This window comes from Pavona decussata, unplaced genomic scaffold, assembly GCF_977016875.1.
Source record: "Pavona decussata unplaced genomic scaffold, jaPavDecu1.1 SCAFFOLD_261, whole genome shotgun sequence".
Lineage (NCBI taxonomy): Eukaryota > Metazoa > Cnidaria > Anthozoa > Scleractinia > Agariciidae > Pavona > Pavona decussata.
In genome coordinates, this window is record NW_028145664.1 from 582,367 (window position 1) to 602,327 (window position 19,961).

The 19,961-nt window shown below is 36.0% G+C and overlaps 2 protein-coding genes across 3 annotated transcripts in view; both read left to right on the forward strand.

Annotated features, from left to right (window-relative positions):
* The window catches only part of LOC146456075 (ras-related protein Rap-1b-like), a 279,286-nt gene that overhangs the window by 237,747 nt on the left and 21,578 nt on the right, over positions 1-19,961 (forward strand). The window lies entirely within an intron of this gene.
* Positions 10,466-17,497, forward strand: LOC146456084 (uncharacterized). The gene is made up of 2 exons (XM_085093540.1): positions 10,466-11,986; positions 15,201-17,497. Exon 2 carries the CDS (start codon positions 15,773-15,775, stop codon positions 17,495-17,497), a length of 1,725 nt encoding a protein of 574 aa, XP_084949666.1. The 5' UTR covers positions 10,466-11,986; positions 15,201-15,772.

A 19,961-nucleotide genomic window follows, 5' to 3' on the forward strand; every position in this document is an offset into this window, starting at 1 on the left:
TGTACCTTTTGGAGTTTAAACTCTTATCTTACCAGTATTATTCTTGCAATGTCATTAATTAATTTACTTCATTTTTTTTTTCTAAATACTTCTCAATATTGTTCTAAATATTATCTTTGTTACAAAGTTATTCTGTTAATACACATATGTCACTGTGTTGGTTTTGTTTTTTTAATCACAAGATTTGCATGTTTCCCTCTACTGAAGTCTTTAAGCTTAGCTCTGGTTGGTGTCCAAGTCATTTCTCTCTTATCTAGAAAGTTTCAAACTTCACCCTATCTCAATGATAATTTTTCACAACCATGACACTCAAATGTATAAGAAAATTTCTAATGATATGTAAAAGAGGCTTCTGGATGAACTGGTTTCCACCAAAAGGTCAGTGGTATTGTTCATGCCTTACTTTTGGAGATTGTGTAGATTCTTTTTAATATTTGTTTCTTTGGAAATTGTTTAATAATTTATTAACAAATGAACTTTACTTTAGCTGAAAGAAGTATTTTTCCATCGAAGAAGCCCTGTGAACCTTTGGAATAGCCTTATAAGGGAAGTATTATAAGATTTTTGGTATCTTTTGTTAAAAATGATAAAATAAGACCTTCAATCAGCTGCCAAATAATTCCACAATGAAAAGAGGAAAGAAATCAACCCAATTCTTGAAAGGAATCTGTTCGTGGTCTGTTCTAGTGCATGAAAAAAAAAAAGGCGATAACTTGAAAAACATACATATAACCTTAACATTTTTTCTAGTTTCAATCTATACCGGTCTACTCAGTGTCTCTCAAATGTACTGCCAAAGTCTGTTTTAATGTGTTACGCTCTGTTGGAACACAGTCAGTATTGTATAGACTGTAAGTTTTAAGCTTACAACAAAGAATGCAGTTACTCTAACTTAAGACTGCCTCTTTAGTTGGGTGATCTTTTTCAGGATTTAATAAGAGTAATCAAATTTCATTGTTGCTTTGGCACATGTAATTGCAGCTTGGAAGAGGAGTTGCACTGATGGGTGCATCTGAGTGGTCATATATTGCAGTTTGGTAATCCAGAAGGACAGTTTGCTCTCAAACAGAGGCCTGATAGCCTCCAATCTTGTGCAATTTGCTGAAATTTAAATCAGTTTCACTCACAAAAATAGTGAAAATGCTTTCATTAAAATCGAAATAAGGTGGAAAGTGCGAGTATTATGGATTGGAGATACAAACACTATAATATTTCTTAGTTGACCTTTATGCATCTATCAATGCTAAGCCCGAGGAAAGGGGTGGGGGAACTGGGTGTATGGGGAGCATTTGACTTTTCAGAAGAATTTTTGGTAAGAATCTCCACCGTAGGGCCCCAAAATTGGGTCAAACCAGATCAAATATCCCCACCATGGGGAAGTAATATCCCTTAAGTTCATAGTAAACCATTACTGGGGTAGATGTTTATGTAGGCCTTAGCACCTGACAACAGGGTACATATATTTGATCTTGCGATTTCTTTTTCAAAACGTTTTGAGTGCCTCCATCTGTGATGCTTTCCTTTCACATACCAAGTACTACAGTTGTTAAAGTCATCAAAGGAACCGTCACATTGCACCCAGTCAATGGAATACTTGCAAACCTGATACTTACCAAAGGGAGGGCAGAGAGGGGGAAAGGTTTGGAAAAAAAAAAGCAAGAAAAATGACCTTTCTCACAGTCCAGGAAGGAACCAAATGCAAAGCTACTCATAAGGCACCCCCAGCAGAGAGCTCAAAGGTCTAAATTACCGTATTTATTTGATTAATCGCCCACTTTCGAATAAGCGCCAACCCCACCCTCTCCCAACAACAACAACAACAACAAAATGCTGTACTAGCCCATAGTGAAGTAAGAGGAGAGTCAGTTGTGTTCCAAAATTGGTTTTAGACACCGTAGTCAATGAACTTTAATATTGTTTATGGCTTGTCTATGTTAGCTTATACACTTTGTTTTGTCTTGTTGAAACGAAATAAACTTGTTTTCCCTTGTTTTGTTATTCTCTAAAAGTGTTCTCACTTGCTGAAAATGTTGGGAAAATAATAAGCGCCCACCCTCAAGGGCCCAAAATTAAATAAGCGCCCAGGGAGGTTAATCGAATAAATAAGGTATATTAAGCCAGTCATTACAAGTTGTCTCTTGTTTTCTTGCCAATTCATGCCTTGTTTGGAAAGCTTCACCTTCTGTAGAAAATTAATTGACCTTTGGGCAACCCAAGAATAAAACCTAAGAACTAACCTGTTGTGAGTCTTTGAAGTATCGGTCTAAAGAAACAAAAGGGATCTTGCACTTCAATATGACAACTGACACTTCAAGACCTGTAAGAGAAACACACCATTTACACATTTAAACTGGTTTGATAAAATTAATTTTAAAGCAAAAACAAAATAAAATAAAATAACCCACAACATATGCACCAATCAGTGTCAGGTTAACTCTTGGCATTCAGTTCAGTTGAGTTCATTGTTTTGCCATAAATTGTACAATTTTTTTTATTATTATTTAACTACTTTATGGCAAGGAAGCCCAAGGGAAGCCACCGGGCTTATAAGGAATGGGCTCCCTCAGTTAAGTAACTAAAGAACAAAGTATACATGAGACCAAAATCAATGGCAGAGCTACAATAAATCTTAAAATATATTACATATATTACATTCCTGAACTTCTAGTATGTTCTTCTCTAGTAGCTGCTGTCTTTGCCACTTCCAGTCATGTGTATATACATGTACTGTTGATTTCTTGTTAATTCTCTTAAAAATTGAAATTAAAGACATGTAACTATATAGAGTTACATTATTCAGTATATGTCTCCACTTAGAAGAATTTCAACAAATATTTATTCAACAAATATTTATTGTAAAATATCTGACCATTTTCCATCCTGGATCCACACAAAACTGTAACCAAATTCTAACTTAACAATTCACCTCCCATCATACCATACACTAAAACTAATCTCAGAAGACCGACGACTGGTACTAGCAGCTATTACCCAACCAACCAGGCTCGTAAGCAGGTTAAACAGGAAAATTCATTCCTGATCTGCCTTACCCCCCAAAATGTTATCTGATACAGTACGGCTCCTTCAGAAGCATTCATGGACAAAAAATCATTAAATTTAACCACAAAATGCAAAAATTTGCAGCCTACGGTTAATTTATAAATTAAAGCCATTTTTGTTTCATCAACTTGATCAGGAAAAAGCTCATTTGCACTTACTTTCAACACACAATTTACATATGTAACCACAAAACTAGTTTCGTCAGAAGACCTCGCCAGTTGGTTACCATGTTCGCGTTTTAAAATGCCATGGCGGTTTACAACGAACATGCATTTTAAAACAAACATGGGGACCAACTGACGAGGTCTTCCGACGAAACTACTCTTGTAGTTGTATAATGTGAATTGTGTGTTGAAAGTAAATGCAAATGAGGTTTTTCCTGATCAAGATGATGTTGAGTAATACTTTCTTGGCTTCGATACACAAAATTTCCCAGAGATTTTAATTTTCAAATCATTCAAAACATGCAAGGTCCACCTTCCACAAGTTATCAAATGATAAAAAAATTATTGCATATGTATAACTTAATATAGAATTGTCTTCTTTGGGTTGAACTGCACACTTGCATTCCTTATGCACTGACCATATCCTAGGACTCCACTCTAGAAACTGGATTACAATCCAGGTCCCAGTTGTTCAAAGAGCAGATAACTTTATCCCGTGGATAAGTTGCTATCCAGCGGAAAAAATGTATTCCAACCAAACCTTTTGGTAAGTTTTTCACACATTCTCATACTTAAATAAGACAGACACTTCTACTTTATACACAAATTATACGGCTATAGGGAAATTATCTGCCTCATAGCGACTAATCCAGTGGATAAAATTATCCGCTCTTTGAACAACTGCATGGGGCCAGGAATATAAAAACATAGGGTTAACTGAGTAAAAAGTTTGCACCTGGAATAAAAACTTTGGATCTGGAGCAACAACATCGGATAATAATAAACATTGCATCAAAATATAACTTTCAGTCTAGAGATCAACCTTAAATACTACATATAAATTAAATCAATTATTGATTTAAAGGAAGTCATATTTCCTTCAGGCAAACATTACTTTTTTCCCATGGATGTCCAAAAACAGATTTCAACTTGGCAAGTGCAGATCAGGGTTTCCTCAGAAGAAAGCCCTTCCAACCATGCATATATTGAGAATCCCAAGCTTGTTGTTAAAAATATAAAATAATGTAATACTATATAATTACAGTGTATGTGTTTTGTGGACATAAAAAAGTTTGTTTTTAGGTTTTATTTTTATCCCTAAGCAGATTGTTGCTTTAATTTACTCTTTCACTGATTTCCCCCTAATTTTACTTATTACATGTAAGTATTACACGTAGGCAATATTCTGTGTGATTTCACAAGGCAATTGATTATTTCTTGCGTACTTTTAGCCCTCAAAATTATATTGTTTTCTTTCAAATAAAGCATGCGCAATCTCCGCATGAGAAATCACTAGCATTGTTGTTAAAATGGTGCCAAAATAAAACTTCAGTATATTTCCCAGTATATTTTCCAGGTTGCCATTTGAAGAGGGGGGTGGGGAGGGGGAGGGGAGGGGGTGGCTTAGCAAAGATCAATGGGACCAGCATTTTGTAAATCTCCCGTCATTGTGCACATGTAGTTATTCACATTTACATCATTGTACAACTTGTTCAGTGGAAGTACACTTTATTACAATAAGACAGTGAGATTGAATAAGGAATGCAGATGCTAATTTTATTTTTTGTCTCCTCTTAGTAATTATGACCCCACATTAGCTAAGTTGGATTACACATTAATTATTATTAATAATTATTATTTCCATTATCATTATCATTATTGTTATTATTATTATTATTATTATTATTATTATCATTATTATTTTTGATAAATTGACTAATTAAAACAATAATTATAATAATTATTATTGTGCTACATGTGCAGCACTTATTAATTTCTCAAGGGCTAGCTAGGGCATTGCATAAATTGAAGGGCTTTCTTTGACTGATGTCCACCAAAAGTAGTATGATTGGAACATTAAGAGTGCCTGACAGTAACTTTCGAGAATCGCTGGCCAAGCTTGATTTAATTATAGCCATCTTCTCTGTCTGTAAACTGTTATTATCTGTCAGCAGTCCGGGGTAGCGTCATTAAAAATTGAATTTTTGTCACTTCTGAGTAAATTTGCTTTACTAACGATCATACGTAATTATGTTGGATGGTCGTTTACCGAAAACAGAAAACGAAAGAATGTGTAATTTCTGGCCTAAAAAGTGGTCGCAGTCCCTTAAGAAATTTGAGTGGTGGTCACTTACAAGAGAGCTCTTGAAACAGCATTTAACTGAGAAACAAAACGGTTGTTTACAAAGTGGTCGCTTACGGGAGGTGGTCACTTACAAGAAGTGGTCCCTATGAGAGAGTTGACTGTACATGCATATACACTGTTATTATAAACAAATTGTGCGATAAAATGCATTTCAGGCCACCAGCTCATCACAACAATTCCATGTACATACACATGTATACTGCGACGGATTACCAAGACTGTACATTTTGTGCAGTTATGTGATTTCAAAAAATTGTAAACATGGCTTGTAGTACATGTATTATGGATAAGGGATTTGTATCTAAGTGAACTCTGGTGCTGCTACCGTATACGTGTGTACATGTGTATAATTATTTGTTACAGTTTAATGAACATAAATTGAGAAATGGTGTAGCCAAAATTACACCACTTGAGAATACTGACCACTCCTGTAAGACAATAGTGATAACAATTACTTATAGTACATGCACATGAAATTAACATTAGTGCAACTCCATTTGAAATACAAATGGTTGCTACATGGTATGCAAGCTCACCGAACTTTTCAGTTTCAGCTACGGTGGAATCCCGCCTTAGACTACCTCATCATTATGACCACATTTTTGTGTTTAAACAAATGGAACATTCGGTCCCTTCCTTTCTTTCACAACATCATCAATCTGACCAGCCTGTTCTTATGGGTACAATTCCCGTACGAAATAACCCCATGGAATTCCAAGTTCCATGGAATTCCATACCATGGAAACTCCATGGAGTGTCTGTGGATCGGAGTTCCATGGGCAGGGCTTCTGATAGGGTGCAAAAAAAAATTGGAAATTATGCGGCACTTTTACGTCTCATTATGCGGCAAGAAAGGTCTATTATGCGGCAAATTATGCGATTTCATTTTAGCTAATTTAACCTTGTTTTATTAGGTCTAAGAGGAGCACAATTCATTTTTTGCTGTTCAAGAAGCAATTTGAGCACAAAGGAAGGAACAAATGGCTGAAATAAATCATTTGTTGCCTCATTTCAACGTTTGTTGATTCCCACCCGCATTTTTTCCACATTCGGCTTGTGTGACCCAGCTGCAAGGTGCTTGTCTACCACAAACTTTCAAAGATGAACAACCACTACGTTGCAGACCATCGTCATCATGAAATGTTCCTTCGGGGTACTTTCTTGCCCTGTCTTTCGCCAAAATATTTACAGGAAGGTGCGATCTTTTTTTTTTTCCTGCGAAGAAGTGTTCGGCATTTTAACAACAAACTTATCCATAATGAGGATTGAGGAAATTTGTTTCAATTAAATCAAAATAACTACATATTGCAAGCGACTATCGAGCAGTTTCCATGCTGATACTAACAACACAAGTTAGAAGGAATCAAATGACATCTATTGTGATTGGTGTATTTACATAAAAGGATTGTTTATTCCGTGCCAATGATCACTTGTTTTATTTTGAAAACCAGCACCAGGTCCCCAACATGTAAAATGCCGCATAGAATGCCTGTTTGTTCGTTTGTTCAACGAACGAACGCTTCCCGGTGCTTTTTGACGCCTTTTGAAAGAAAAAATGCCTTGAGATAACATTTAAATTATCGGAGAACTTAACATTGAGCGGGATTTTTGCTCTTTTTTTCTTAAATTGTGCGTTTTTGTACAAATTCTGCGATATTTCATGTATTATGCGGTTTGTTGCGATTTTAGGTCAATTATGCGAAATCACAACATCGCATAATATCAGAAGCCCTGCATGGAGTTCCATAGCATGCCATGGAGTGTCCATGGAGTTCCATAGAGTTCCATGGAATGTCCATGGATGTCCATGGGATTCTATTAAACTTCATGGAGTGTCCATCGGGTGTGTCCATAGAATTCCATGGAGTACTTGACAATCTAATGTACCACATTCCATGGAGGGACCATGAAGTCCACTGAATTAAGTTATGTCAGTAATTATACTCATTGTTGTATAAAATGTTATGGAATTAAGTGTCTGTGTGGAGGTTAACTCCAAATGAAATTCATAATAATTTTATGAATGACAATTATGACAAAACTAATATAAATAGCTGTGCCCTCAGAAACATTTTATTATTTTCTCAATCTCCTTTCCAATTATTGGGGTTAAACATAAATTAACATTTATTTATTTTTTTTTTTACAAAATAATGGACAACTGAAACATGTTCTTTAAACATAAATGTATATATTGGAGTCTTGCATTTTGTATTAAGCTGTTTGGCTTTCAACATAATTATTGACATTAAGGACTGTTAATTTATTGATACTTACTGTTCTTGAAAGTTAAATAATTACTGGATCTAAAGTATAATAATTAAATAAATTGTTCTTGAAAGTTAAAGATACCTTAAATTGGCAACATCCTTAAGTATTCACTGATCATGAATAGCAGTGGAGAAGATAACAACATTGTTATTTATATTTTTCTGCAGATAGCATACTGGTTATGGCCAGTTCCAGCAAAAATATGAATAAAATAGGCCATCACAAAATAGATAAATTTAAAATACTGGTTTGGAGGTAGACTCTATTCCATTGCAAAATATGTATAAAATAGTCTATTTAACTCTGTTTAATCTCCTATGCACGGTTAAATAACGTATTATATTTCATATTATTTGTTCAGCTATAACAAAATATGATTTTGAGGCAGCTGTTTTGTACCCAAACCAATCAGAACTTTACTGTACACTGGAATTTACAATTCACAGTTTCTTTGTTGTAAGTTTTAATCTGAACCATATATTTAACCATTCCATGGCAAATTTAATATCCAACAATAACAAATGGTTTGGAAGAAAGAGCAAGGATGTATACTTGTTGTCTATACCACAAGATTGAGCTATATTTGTATGTTATTTAAATTGAACAGATAAAGACATAAAACCAAGATGAGTAACTGACATTAGTATTTGCAACTGGCTTCCTTTCATAATTACGCGGGATGCCCTGAGGGGGCATACCGTGTCTAAAAACGGGACGATTTCTTTTTCTTCGTCGTAGCTTCAAATCGGTACATTAATTTATTCATTAAACTCACCCCTCTCCTACTCGGGGTGTATTGTTCTGATTGTCTTCAACAGAAGCAGGCCAATCAAAATCCATATCTGTCGCGTATATTGCGAGGGAGGGGACCCACTCAACCCTACTCGTGTGACGTCAAAGCATCATTTGATTTATGCATTAATCTTGGATTAAATTGGTTGCGCCATATTGTTAACATGTTGTGGACTCAAGTGTGCCGTTTTCAAACGGAAAATAAACAATTTTGAAATGGTAAATTGAAAGAATAACTTCTAAGAAGCACTCGACCTTTAAAACGGTAGAAATTGGAAAATTCCTTGCGAAGGAATCGTGCTTTGTTTGACAGTTCTAGAACACGATGGGACTTGAGAAGAGGTCATTGATACGCTTACGTTATCGTAATGGAATCTCCGAAATTTCCGGTAGCGTACCACAGGGGGAACAACATAAACGCGATCATCGTGACTCAAACTCAGGTGACTCAGGATAGTTTTATCAATCTGCGAAGCAATCATTTTGATGCGGTAAATCGAAAGAATAACTTCTGCGAAGCACTCGACATTTAAAACGGTGGAAATTGGATAGTTCCTGGCGAAGGAATCGTGCTTTGTTTGACAGTTTTAGAACCACGATGGGAGACTGACACCTCCTCCCCCAGGAAATAATGGGGTATTTTGCCACACTGTCCATTCCGGTGGTCGAGCATTAGACTTTTACCCAATTACCCCGGGGAATTTGATCATCTCTTTGTTTTTCACCTTACAGAATCTTCCCCCCCTTAAATGACCTATTCATTGGCAAATACAGTAAGTTTCTTATTGAATACGTCTATGTACAACAAAAATGGGACGCTACAGCAGCAGACTGGCCATTTTTGCAATACTACGGTGTGTTGGAATGTTTCGTGAGGTACATTGTTTTGCAAGTCAACAATCTGTCATGTCACTCATCGTCGCTCGCGTGATTATCAAAATTTCCATTTTCTAAAAAAAAAAATAAACGCATAAAATATTGCTCGTGTCCCGACTGTATTAAGTTCTCTTCTTCAAACGTCTGATTTAAACATCCTTGACGCTTGAGTAACATTTTCACAACAACTTGGAAGTAGTGGTAGGAAAAATATGCGTGTCATTGCGCATTTTTGACCTTACGATTATTTTTGTGAAAATAGACGCATACGTCAGAGAATAAACATCCTTAGGGGAACAAATTACTTTCATTTTCGATTGTCGCCTGACGTCTCACAAACAGATAACCTTCAGACTAACTAATTCCTTTGTTTTCTGCGGTCATTTATTCCTCAAGAAAGCTACCAACAGTAAGTATATGACGTTCGCCTCTAGTTTCGTTAGCTGTCATTTCATACAATAACAAAATATGAAAATTTCGTCAAACAGACCGGTAGGTGGGGTATCTAAAGAAAACGTCGGCGGGTGAAACAACATAATGCTATTTTTGTGACTCATACTATTGCATGCACACATGGAAAACGCTGATAGGATTTCATGAATTGGGAATGGATGATATTCGTTATTTTTAGCCTAAGCGATGCTTTTTTCTTTCAGCTCAGATTGCTTCACGAGAATTTCCGGTATCTCTGAAATTGCTGTGATCTTACAATTACGATATCACTAGCAACTTTTGAAATTGATTGAAAAAGTCATAATTTTACTCAAGAAACGATCCCTTAACAAGCTTAGTCAATATGAAATGCCATCTAATCTTTGCAAGCTTATGTGCACTCTGGAGGGATGATGTACGGTGTTTGGAGCGAAAAATCAATTATGTTATTGCCATGGTATGAAAACAATCTCGGTGTAAGGTTACGTTGTAATGGTGCAAACAATCTGGGTACAATGTTACTTTGTGATGGTGCAATCAATCTGGGTACAAGGTTACGTTGAACTTGCGCAATCTACGTCGATAAATACGGCGAATAGCAAGTTAAGCGTTAGTTAGATGGTAACAATTGCAGTTAGCGATTGGCGTTGAGTTCGAAACGTGTTCATTAGTCGTATTTAGCGATCCTTTTCGAGGAGGACATCAATTACTGCTTGAGGTAACTGCTTTAACGTAGACTCTGTTTGGTTGATATAGCTTGTAATAGCGGTATTCTGTACGAAATGACAAATAGGCGAAAAGTGTACAGCAGATCTCGGTTTATTCAGACTTAACGTTCACTCGTGTGATTCACGGCAAGGTTGGGGTTTGTAATTTATCTCAACTGACATTAATTGAAAGAGCGTCGATTTTTTTTAGACACTTCTGAGTTAAGACTGCGTTTAAGACTTCACCACTGATTTTTGGCTGACAAAGTTTCAACACCCTTCATCGTTTTGGAGCATTTTATTCTCTGCGGTTTAAATTTGCTAGTGAAGCAATTTCCATTATTTAAACTCTTCGTATAATCAATTTGTAACTGGCGTTGGGTTCGAAAAGTATTCAGTAGTCGTATTGAGAAAGAAACTTTTCAAGAAGAACGTCAATTGCTGAAGCTGTTTCGTTGATGTATTAAATAATTACAAGCTTGTGGATAAATACTAGCTTGTAATAAATTAATAACGATGTCTCAGTCTACGAAATCACAAATGTGCGAAAAATCATATTCCTATAGGTTAATTTAGGTTTAACGTTTACGTCTGTGATTCGCAACAACTGAGGTTGTGGTTTGTAATTTATCTTAAAAGGCGACGATTAAGGAAGCTGTTATTCTTATACTTTTGTGTTAAGACTGCATTTGGTAGCATACCAAAGACTCAATTGTTCTTTCGGATGAAAGGAAGCTTCAAAAACGTTTATCATTTTTATTTTCGCGCTATATACGACTTAGACCCTGTTCACCGGAGCATTTGATTATCTCTTTGTTTTTCACCTTACAGCACTTTTCCCTCCTTTAATTGCTTATTCATTGGCAAATACAGTAAGTTCCTTATTAAATACATCTATGTATATACAACAAAAATGGGACGCTACAGCAGCAGAATGGCCATCTTTGCAATACTACGGTGTGTTGGAATGTTTCCTGAGGTATTACAAATATTGCTTTGCAAGTCAACAATCTGTCATGTCACTCATCGTCGTTCGCGTGATTATCAACATTGCCATTTTCTAAAAAAAAAATAAACAAGCTAACGTCATCACTCCCCTGGTCATCATGCAACGCGTTTTTCAAGCTTTAATACGATGGGCCTTGTCAGTTTATCCATAAACGCATCAAATATTGCTCGTGTCCCGACTGTATTAAGTTCTGTTCTTCAAACTTCTGATTTAAACAGCCTTGAGGCTCGAGTAACATTTTCACAACAAGTAGCGGTAGGAATAATGTGCGGGTCATTGCGCATTTTTGACCTCATGATTATTGTTTCGCGCTCGGCTATTTCGCGCGACGTCTCGACTATTCAGAAGGGGACTACTTGTAGTCTATTATTTTTGTGAAAATAGACGCATACGTCAGAGAATAAATATTCTTAGGGGAACAAATTACTTTCATTTTCGATTGTCACCTGACGTCTCACAAACAGATACTTCAGACTAACTAATTCCTTTGTTTTCTGCGGTCATTTGTTCCTCAAGAAAGCTACCAACAGTAAGTATATGACGTTCGCCTCTAGTTGCGTTAGCTGTGATTTCATACAATAACAAAAGATGAAAATTTCGTCAAACAGACCGGTTTATTTGACGAAAACGTCGGTGGGTGAAACAACATAACGCTATCTTTATGACTCAAACTATTGCATGCACACATGGACAACGCCGATAGGATTTAATGAATTTGGATGATATACGTTATCTTTAGCCTGAGTGCCATGCTTTTTTCTTTCAGCTCAGATTGCTTCACGAGAATTTCCGTCCGGTATCTATGAAATTGCTGTGATCTTACAATTACGATATCATTAGCAACTTTTGAAATTGGTTGAAAATTAACCTTTAAAAAGTCATAATTTTACTCAATAAACGATCCCTAGCAAGCTTAGTCAATATGAAATGCGATCTAATCTTTGCAAGCTTATGTGCACTCTGAAGGGATGATGTACGGTGTTTGGAGCGAAAAATCAATTATGTTATTGCCATGCTATGAAAACAAACTCGGTGCAAGGTTACGTTGTAATGGTGCAAACAATCTGGGTACAATGTTACTTTGTGATTGTACATGTGCTATCAATCTGGGTACAAGGTTACGCTGAAATGGTGCAATCAATCTGGGTACAAAGTTACGTTGAAATAATGCAATCTACGTTGATAAATCCGGCGAATAGCAAGTTAAGCGTTTTGTTAGATGGTAACAATTGCAGTTAGCGATTGGCGTTGAGTTCGAAACGTTTTCATTAGTCGTATTTAGAGATCTTTTACAAGGAGGATATCGATATTAATTACTGCTTGAGGTAACTGCTTTTACGCAGACTCTGTTTGGTTGATATAGCGGTATTCTGTACGAAATGATAAATAGGCGAAAAGTGTGCTGCAGATCTCGGTTTATATATTCATAGTTTACGTTCACTCGTGTGTTTCACGGCAAGGTTGTGGTTTGTAATAATCTCAACTGGCATTAATTGAAAAAGCATCAATTTTTTTATTTACTTCTGATTTGATGGTTTGTAATTTATCTTTAAAGGCGACGATTGAATAAGCTGTCATTCTTATACTTTTGTGTTAAGACTGCATTTGGTAGCATACCAAAGACTCAATTGTTGTTTCGGGTGAAAGGAAGTTCCAACAACGTTCATCATTTTTCTTTTCACGCTGTACGCGATTTGGAACCCTGTTCACAGGCAAGAGAGGATGAGCTACTTCTTCCTGTCTTGTCACAGGCTAATGTAATATATGAAACAAGAACCCGTTTAGTTAAATCTGCTCTATTGCAGCGTCTGTTAACTAATACTCAACCTCTGTATTTGAATTTCATGACTTTACCCTCATGTGCAGCCGCTCTAATTATAACAATGCCCTACACATGGAAATGTGACTGCCTGCGTGATGCAACGTTTTCTATTATGTCGTAACGGGGAACTCATCTACCGTAACATCACTAGAAATCCCTATATGCTTTTTAAGGAAAAACAAGAGAGGCTGATGGGCAAAACTATTACGTCATGTTCTGTATTTTTAATTACATCGCGTGGTACGGAAAGTTACCTCGTGTATTTACGCCTTATGTGAAGTACATGTAATTGAGAAATCTTCGGTAGAGTTTCTTCTCGGCATATCGAACAAAGGATAATAACAGCGAAGTTTTACTCTTTTTTGAAATAATCATTGTCCCATTGATAATAAATACAACTGATACCTCTTTTTTAAACTGACAACCTTCAAGGCTCATGTTTCCTCATTGGAGTCGATTTTTTTGCGCGTACTTGCGTGTTTCCTCTTTACATGCTGGCGCCTTTAAACCAAATAAGTTAACAGTGTTTGCAGGACGTCAAATCCCTGCAGGAAAAAGAAAGAAAAACGCTCTATAATCTCTCGACCTCACAGGGTGGAGGCCGTTAGGCGATAAATTGGTCCCTCTTATTGATTACTGGCGCCTTTCTCTAGTAATCCCCCTTTGATGAGGCCTGAAATTAAATAACCCCCTCTCCAGAGGCTTAGTAGAGTTTTTAAGTGAAACTGTTAAATAATCTCAATGGCACTGGTAGAAATGTTTTTCGCAATGCTTAAATTGTACGTTTGGACAAGTCGGCGAAGTAGCCGGAGGTCAGGTCTCTGGCGTATCGGTAATTATCTTATCATAAGCAACTTCCAGTATGATGTCACGTAAGATAATGAAAGGTCAGCAAGACAATGGTTGAGGTCACACTGGAGAAAGTTAACCATTGTAAACTCAAGTTTACCATGGTTAACGGCACCGCAAGTGTGACCCCCAATTTTCAGTTTACCATGGTAAACCTAACTCTGGTAAGTTGCCCTGACAACAGCGGCAAGAACAAAGTTGACTTGACCCCAGATAAGAATCTAGTTACCCAAAAAAATAGGTGGGTACATCTCTTGTCTATCTAAACCATGCTTATTTTGTTGACAGTTTGTCATCTTTTTGGACAAACGCAGTAATTACAATACATTTGTGGATTCATATTTTATAAACATGAAATTTATTTTCCCGCTCATTCGCGCGTGTGTTTGAGTTCCTTTCAACGAGCTGGCAAATGAAGTCGAATGTTTCCCCTGTTACCCTGAAATGGTCTTTCCAAAGGGCTCGAAGGAGCCGGTTATTATACATTTCCTCAAACCATCCCTGTGGTCGAGGGTAAACCCAGGCTTGCCTGCGCGCTCTTCTTTGTCTTTGCCGTCGACGGTTAATTAACGAAACCACTGCACTTTCTTTGGTCCCAAGATCTAAATGGTTGTATGTAAGAAGGAAGTGAATTCTACGTGCTCGTCTAAGCAGCAGAATTAAAAGCAAAATGGGAACAATTGAAAATGCAACTCTGTCTTGTTGATCCATAATTTTATTACGCGCTAAGTCACAGTTCAGTAACTTACCGCCGATATGAACTCACGCGACATGTCAACATTTAGTGTACTCGTCACGTATAAGTTTACTGATCATGCGAAAAAGTGTACATGGAAAGCGTCAAATCTATTTTTTATGACTTTGACAGGTTTACTACGGTAACTAGGTGGTTGCGCAATTTACCTTGGTAAAGCAATTTTTACCATGGTAAAGCCTCTAGTGTGACCTCAGCCAATGACTTGCTCATATACTGTATTTTGTTTTATTTTAGTAATATAATTCTGATTAGTTTTCAGCAGTTATTTTTTCTTTCAATTTTAACAGATTGTCTTTTTTTGGTTTTGTTTTGCAGGTGTAAGTCGTTAAGGTTGAATTTCTTCCTGAGAGTGAAACCAACTGATTGTTAGCAAAGAAGGCCTACAAAACGTAGCACCTACATAGTGGTGGACTGTTTGTTACAAGAGCATCCAGTGGCAGAAAACGTAGCGACCACAAAGCGTAGGAGTCAACTGGTTGTCATAACAGAACCCCCAGCGCAGCAGTCAGCTGATTGTCAAAACAGAAAACCCAACAACCCATCGTAGCAGCCGCTCGGTTGTTACAACACCCATCGTAGCAGCCACTTGGTTGTTACAACAGAACACCCATCGTAGCAACTACTCGGTTGCTACACCCATCGTAGCAGCCACCTGGTTGTTACAACAATAAGTAGCAGCCACTTGGTTGTTACAACTGTAACACATTGAACAAGAAATTAACAGAAATTAACAGATATTCAAAGCTATACAAACCTTGCAAACCTTGCAAAACCTGAAAGAGTGTGACATAAAACATAGAGTGCGATATTGAAACAAAAGAGACAGTGAATTACACAATAAAGGACTGTGAAGAAGAGTGGGACAAAAATAGTAAGAGTATTTAACAATGCTTGACATGAATAAAAAAGTGAAATACGGTACTTGTAGGTCACTATTTGCATTGTTTATTAATAATATTAAAAGGGATACTAAAAGAAGACGACATCATTATCGAGAACCCAGTAGAATCCCATTAAGAGCTCTAAAGAAGGGTTTAAAAAGGAGAAACAGAATATTTCTTAGAAAGTATGTTTTAAAAACTGTCCCAAAATCGTCTTTTCTTTATCAAATTATCAAAGTAGCTTCATTACGAAAAACAGTACTTTGTAACAGCAGGAAAGCTATGGAAAACTGCACAAGCAAATATCTTGCATCGAAAAAAGAAAGGACTTATAAAAATGTTAATCATGAAATGACACATGTCAGTATAAAGGAATCTGGCGATATAGAGACCAATCCTTATCCTCGTGTCATTGCTTTACGTGGACTCTTCGATCCTTGCGTTATTTCAAACAAAGAAGCACATATTATAAATGGGAATATATTCATCAGTCAAGCAACAAATTCCAAGACCTCTTCCATCAGTGGACTGTCACAACAGGGAACAAATGCTAGAAGACATTTCATAAATTATTGCCTTACTCATTCAGGCAAGTTTTCATGTGCAGTAGATTGTTTTCTTGAACTTAGCGTTGCTATTTTTAAAGATTCTCTGAGAGATATCGAACGTAATGAGTTTTTTCAAACTTTATTTGACGCATGTCTACAGTTAGAAAACCATGATGTACAAACAGAAATGGCAGTAGTTCGAGAACCTGTTTGGGTTTACTTAAGACAACATTGCAACTCATTTACCGCAATGTCTGCAGATGCTGTATTTAGTGACATATTTAGGTTGGATACAGTTGGTATGATGACGGAGGAATTAAAATCCCTTTTTCTTATACAACAAAGTAATCAGTCAGTTTGTTCATCGTGTAACAATGCAATTATAAAAAACACAGCTATATTTGTACTTTACATAAATTCTCCGAACTTGCTTCACAATGGCTTAGAGAATTATGTTTCTGAGGCTATATTACCAAATAGCAGTGCACTCTACTGTGATTTGTGTCAAGAGCATTCTGGGGATCTTTCAATGCTACAACATTTTGTTATACTTCCACGATTTTTAACTATGGAACTGTCATCCAATTATATTAATCAAATATTTTTTCCTTTGACTATGGATGTACTTGGTCAAAATTATGTACTTAAAGGCATGGTTCGATGTCTAAGTTCTCATTTTACAGTTGCTATAAAAGATGATGCTCGTTGGATATATGTAGATGATATGTGTGTTTCAGTTAGAATTTACACTTCTTTTCAGCACCTCTTGAGTAGCCATTCTAACGGTTGGTTTTTTGCTATATATGAAAAGTCTTTAATAAGGGATAATAATGGTATACAAAAAAATGCAGTGGCGTGCAAAACTGTGCAGCAAAGTTGTAATAACGTTTTTGTTGGCACTTTACCGAAAGATGTACCTATTATTAAAACTACAAATAATGAAACTATAACGAAGAGTTCTGCCATAGCTCTGTATGCAATTTGTTTTTCTGTTATTAAACCTTGTAGTTATTGGAAGTCTGATACATTAGATGCTCTTGTTGAATATGGAAGTGCTTTCTTTACTGAGACTATTAAAAATCAGACAAGTTCCAGTGAACTACCACAGAATGTTAATATATACGGTGCCAATATTAATGTAAAGGTTGTTACGAGTAATAAAGGAATTAATTCTTGTGTGTAATTCATTTTTTAGTAAATTAGCCCTTGAGAGGTTGATGTTGCAAAATGGAACTAAGAGTTCAGGATTTTTACTTCAGTTTCCCAGCCTATGTTTAAGTTGCGTTTTTCACAAAACCAGCAAAAATGTAACATTTTACTTAATTTCTTTGAATAAAATTCAAGGACTTGGTGTACACAGAATAAGTGATAAAAATTACTTGGTAGAAAGGGTCTGTCAAAGTGTGACAAATACTGCAAAGTCTAATGAAATACAGTATTTCTTTCAGAGTGTATTGTGCACTTGTGAGTTAAATAAAGGTGAAAAACAAAAGATTATGAAATGCCACAAATCTGCTACGTGCAAAAAAGAAATTGCAATTAAAAGGAGAAAGTCTTATTCTCAATTTGAACCTGCAAGGAAAAAAATCTGCTTAGATAAGCGCCGTGAGTGTTACAATAATGAAAAGCAAAAAGTTCTGATTGCACGCACTGAAAAATATAAATCTATGGATCCCAATGAAAAACAAAATATGCTCACTCACCGTGCAGAGAAATATAAATCTATGGATGCTCATGAGAAAGAACAACTCTTAGCTAAAACAAGAGAAACTTATCACAACATGAAAAGCGAAGAAAAAGAAAAATGGCTTGAAAAGATCAGGAGAGTGGCTAGGAATACAGAGGAAAGAAAAGCTATCTCAGACAATGACTTGGACTTCTGTATTGCATCTTTCCAAAAAGCAGTAAGAGAAGGGCCTTATTACATATGTTCTGTGTGTAATAGAACTCTTTATAGGAAAACAGTAATAGAATTAAAGAAAATTAAATATGTCAAACAGCATCTTTTCACAGGAAAAATGTCTTTTGATAAGAAAGAATATATCTGTAAAACATGTCACTCTAAATTGTTAAAAGAACAAGTTCCCTGTCAAGCTGTTTATAACAAATTAATGGTTGATGAAACCCCCCCAGAACTAGAATGTCTAGAAAAACTTGAGCAGATTCTTATATCTCAACGCATTGTCTTTGAAAAAATAGTAATTATGCCCAAAGGTCAACAAAGGAAAATTAAAGGAGCCATCTGTAATGTGCCTGTAGAATGTGATCATACCTGTAATGTCTTGCCTAGACCTCCTGAAAGCTCAGGAATAATTATGTTAAAACTTAAAAGCAAGCTTGATTTTAGAGGCCATGTTTATTTTCAAGCTGTACGACCTGCAGTTATACTCAATGCGCTAAATTGGCTCAGAATAAACAATCCTTTATATAGTTGTATAACAGTTAATATTGAAAACATTGACATAAATCTGAGAGAAATGCAGTTACGAGCTGATTCAGACAGTGCCGATGGTGAAGAGTCTCCAATTATTCAGGTATCTTGTGAACAGACAGCAACAAATGATCAAAGTGAGGAGGAAAGAAATGATCCTTTGAATGAATTTAGAGCAGCAACTTCTGAAACGTGTTTACAGTCAGTGCTACCAGATTATCCTGTAAATGTGGACAAAAATACCAGATTAAAGTCTCATGGAAATGAAATTTTTAATATTGCACCAGGTGAAAATAAACATCCAGTTTCATTCATGACTGATAAAAATTGTGAAGAATTAGCATTTCCAGTATTATTTCCAAAGGGCAGATTTGGCTATACTGTAGAGAGAGCGGTCAATCTGTCACCTACAAAATACTTCAATGCCCGTCTTTTACATTATAGTGGTAAGTTGGCAATGAATCCTGAATATTTGTTTTTTGCGCAGTTCATCATAGAACAAAAAAAAGTTTCAGATAGTATTGCTATTGCTCTGACAAAAGTTCATGGACAGTCTCTGACTGCATCTCATTTAAGATCTAATGTGCAAAATTTTCAAAATCTTATCTTTCAAGACCAGGCTTACTTGTTTTTAAGGCAAATTCCAGGTACACCACCATACTGGCAAAAATTTATGTTTGAAGTTATAGCGATGGTAAAACAACTTGGAATTCCAACATGGTTCATGACATTGTCTTGTGCTGACCTTCGATGGCCTGAGTTGTTTCAAATTATTGGGAAAATACAAGGACTTAATTTAACTGATGAAGAAATTGAAGGATTGTCTTACAATGAGAGGTGCTCTATGCTTAATTCTAATCCTGTTGTTGTTGCTAAGCATTTTCAGTATAGAGTAGAGACATTTTTTACTGAAGTGTTATTGAGCAAAGCAAATCCTATTGGTAAAATAGTTTATTATGCTTTACGTATTGAATTTCAAATGAGAGGATCACCTCATTTACATGCACTAATATGGACAAGTGATTGCCCAAAGTTAACAAATGAAACAAAAGAAGATTACATAAAATATATAGACAATCATGTTCAAGCATACTTGCCAGATAAACAAAAAGATTCTCAATTATTTACCTTAGTTCAGACTTATCAGAAGCACAATCACTCAAAGAGTTGTAGAAAATATACTAATGTTCCATGCAGATTTAATTTTGGACAATTT

Coding starts and splice junctions, on each gene's coding strand:
- LOC146456084 (XM_085093540.1), top strand. CDS start 15,773: ATGCTTGACATGAATAAAAAAGTGAAATACGGTACTTGTAGGTCACTA.